The 3636-nt window shown below is 38.1% G+C and overlaps 1 protein-coding gene across 2 annotated transcripts in view; it reads right to left on the bottom strand.

Annotated features, from left to right (window-relative positions):
* Positions 1–3636, bottom strand: part of LOC107871456 (ankyrin repeat-containing protein ITN1) — a 71253-nt gene continuing 67617 nt past the window's right edge. For both annotated transcript variants that reach the window (XM_047412873.1, XM_047412874.1), the window contains exons 3-5: positions 2853–2946; positions 1217–1743; positions 1–858 (exon numbers count right to left, since the gene is read on the bottom strand). In XM_047412873.1, the coding sequence (XP_047268829.1) occupies positions 625–858; positions 1217–1743; positions 2853–2946 (855 nt within the window). In that variant the 3' untranslated portion in view covers positions 1–624. The remainder of the gene's footprint in view (positions 859–1216; positions 1744–2852; positions 2947–3636) is intronic.

The raw sequence follows: 3636 nt of genomic DNA on the forward strand, positions 1-3636 counted from the left end.
CTCAAACTCCACATGCGGAGTTTTAACTGCGTATATTGTTGTTGTTGTACCATAGATTATTTAGAGAATGTACATTGGGTCTATAGCATTGTAAAAAATGATCTCCTGCGACAACTTATAATTTGAATAGAAGAAAATAACATGTAATGGACTAAAAAACCTTATCTTTCATATGTAATTCAAGGCATTGGGTAAAAACTGAAATATGTAGTTGAATTATATATCTGCAAGCAATAAGTACAAGTAGTAGCTAGCTATTCATGTCTCACTAGACTCCTATCTATATAAATAAGAACCAAGAAGTACAATAAAATAGTGAGGCAACCTATGAAATAGACAGTAACAGCAAGACCAAGTGAATGTGATAAAGTAGCAAACATACCCATTGCGAATGCAATTACAACTGCTAACATTGAAATGCACAGACAAAAACCGGCGAGATTAAAAAACTTAATTACAATTTTTTTACGTTGAGGAAATCTGCTATGACCTGCCATGATGAAATAGATAAATATAGCAAAAGCTAAGAATGTGAAGGCAATCGCATCGGAAACAACAAATGTACGAAATGCTGTTTTCCTTATTAGAATCGCCATCCCTTGATTAGAGCTACCGGGGTCGCTCTCAAAACCTCCTGGCAATGTGATACCAGCGGCGAAAGTGACTGTCATTATTAAAGTGGGCCACAACAATATGGATTTGAGCTACCTTCATAATTCCTTCGACTGCTGTTTGATATGCCTTTTCAGCTTTATCGCGATCATCTTTCGTCAGTGGCATGTACTCACACTTACGCTTTACCTCTAAGTCACGTTTTCCAAATCGGCCGATGCTACACAAATCCCGCACCAATTTCTCCTATTTTCATCAATAGTACAGTTTATATTCAGCTAGATTTCTGAATCCAGATAGCAAAAAGTTTTGAAAGTCATTCTTATTCTACTCTTGCAAGGACAAAATAACTTCAATAGTTATCTGAAAATAGTATCGAAGATGATATTTAAGATTAGTATATAGTATGGAGGCATTTGAACTTGAAAAGGAGTATTTGAAGTTTTGTGGAACTACTTGTGTTTGGACAAAACGCTGAAGATTTGTGAGTGAACGCGAACCATTCTTTCACTTGACATAATCCTTGAACTAGTACTTCAATATTTCACCAGCATATATACTCAAGCGCAACCAGTATTTGAAAAATAAATGTGCGACTGCTTACCTTCTCTGTTGTCACTATGCGTGATAATGCTATGTCAAGTGGGGTCTGGTTTTGTTTGTTAAATGACATCTTCTTTGCTCTAGGATGGTTTATTAATTCAGGCACATGGTTACCAGAGGCAGCAAGCAAATGGAGAGGAGTGTTTCCGTCACTATCTGGCTCATCAACAAGGCTGTCGTACTCATCATAGTCTAATAAGAAGCAGATTAACTCATTTTGATTGAAAAATACGGCAACATGAAGAGCGTTTTGATTGTTGCTGTTAAGAATATCGCGACAATCAGGGCAGTGATTTAATAGCTTCTTTATCATGTTTACGTCACCTTCACTTGCTGCAATGTGAATTGCTGTCGTCCAATCATTTTCACTGCCTGCCGGAAGGTACACTAAGGATTTTTTCCATGCCAGAATATCAGAAACTACGTCTTCCATTCCTAATTTAACAGCATAGTGCAGTGAATTCCAACACCATAAGTCTGGTTCCTCGCATAAAGGCTTATTCCATCGCCATAGTGATCTAATGCAATCTGGATGTGTCAACACGATAAAAGCATAAATAAGGGGTTAGACCTTCTTGCGAATATAGTTGCACGACAGACATTACGAAATCATCAACAGATTATGGGAAAGTCAACTGAAGTTAGATATCGATACAGCAAATTATGTATCTTTATGTTCCTGAATTACTGCTGCATGCAGCGGCGTTCTATTAGATGGACCTGCAGCGTAAGTTGGTTTCTTGCAGGATTCCAAGATGATAATCAAAGCATCATGAAAACCAGATTCAGCCGCCAGATACAGTGTGGCGTCTCCTGTGCATGGTTAGGCGGAAATTCAAATTCAGGATCTTCTTTCACCAAGAGCTTAACCACATCTAGATGTTGGCTCCGCATGGACTTGTGCAGCGCTGTATCTCCACTTGCATCCGTCGTCCTCGTGAGTTTCTCCTTAGTATTATGATCTTCTGTACATGCAAGTAGCACACGTACTGCTTCAGTGTGCCCTTCGTTAGCTGCTATGTGCAGAGCGGTTTCATTTTTCTTGTTTTGACAGCATAATAATGCTGGAGTAATCTTAAGGACTTCTGTCGCGAAATGGAAGTGGCCATAGAGGGCTGCGACATGAAGGACCGTGTTTCCCTTCGGAGTGACTTGGTAGCCATTTTCTTCATCCCTTTTCAAATGATCAGCATGTAGAAAATTGGCATCTCCGATATTGCCTCTCATCGCAGCATTATACAAGGTCGGATTCATTTTGGATTTGGAGTTTTATTCAAGATCTCCCAATGATAATCCTGTGAGTCCTTTGCTTTCTCTGATGAAGCATTATTATATAGGAAAAACTAGTTAGATTCTTAATTAATCTCAAAGAAGAAAGGGATCTGGTGCTTGCCTTGATCACAAGAAAGGGATTTTGATGTTTTCGTATTTTCGCTTTCATGTCAAAAACTGAAAGAATATCATGAACATAAACAGTTTTAAGAACTTATTAAACCTCCTAAGAATAAAAGAATACTTGGATCTCTTAAGATTCACTTCATCTTATGATTCTTTTATCCTAAAAACAAACAAGTAGTGTAGTCACCGGAACAAAGAAAATCTTGTAGCAACTCAAATGAGCTAAAGATGAAACTTACCAAAACAATAATGGCGCTCGTTGGCTCCCATTGCCCCATGAGACTGGCGAACGTTGCTCCTTTTCCCTTTACTCAACATATGCTCTTCGCGGATCTTCAACATCCAAACTGAAAACCAGCAGCACATTCGCGATAAATTGAATTTGAATTCATAAATGGTGAAGAAGAGGTCAATAGAACGATACCTAGAAAAATGCTCCGAAAAAGGTCTTTTACCATTGTTGCACTAAACACAACATATTCCCCTATAGAAGGCCCTATGGAGTAAAGGGAAGTGGATGAATTCTTGGAAAAAGGTAGATAGAGTCAACGATACAACAGTCAACAGACAGCGCTGCCTATCTGAAATCTTTGCGGAGGGGCTCAGATTAGCTACACTGGCACTTAAACAACACATCCAAAATTGTAGGTACTGATTTTAGCGAGGATTTTTTGATAAGCAGTGTAAAGACATATACTAGAATTAAAGCTCCAATCGTATCAGAGAGGCAGTGGCGTATTTGATTTGAGAGAGGAAAACTCCGATCTCACATCATATAGCTTACTCTAAAGTAAGGTATCTTTAATAATGAAAATATTATACAAGATGAGTTCATATTAATTTTGAAACAAGATGTTGATGACATATCTATCACTCAAGAACATTATACAAAAAGATTGAAGAACTGCAAGCCAGTGAACATGTCAAGGTTGTAACATAGACCCGAGTCTCTGTGTAAATTACATAGGAAGTTTCATATCCCAAGGCCTGTTCTTTCACCAAAGCAACGGTACTTCTTATTCA

The sequence above is a fragment of the Capsicum annuum genome, chromosome 5 (assembly GCF_002878395.1).
Source record: "Capsicum annuum cultivar UCD-10X-F1 chromosome 5, UCD10Xv1.1, whole genome shotgun sequence".
NCBI lineage: Eukaryota > Viridiplantae > Streptophyta > Magnoliopsida > Solanales > Solanaceae > Capsicum > Capsicum annuum.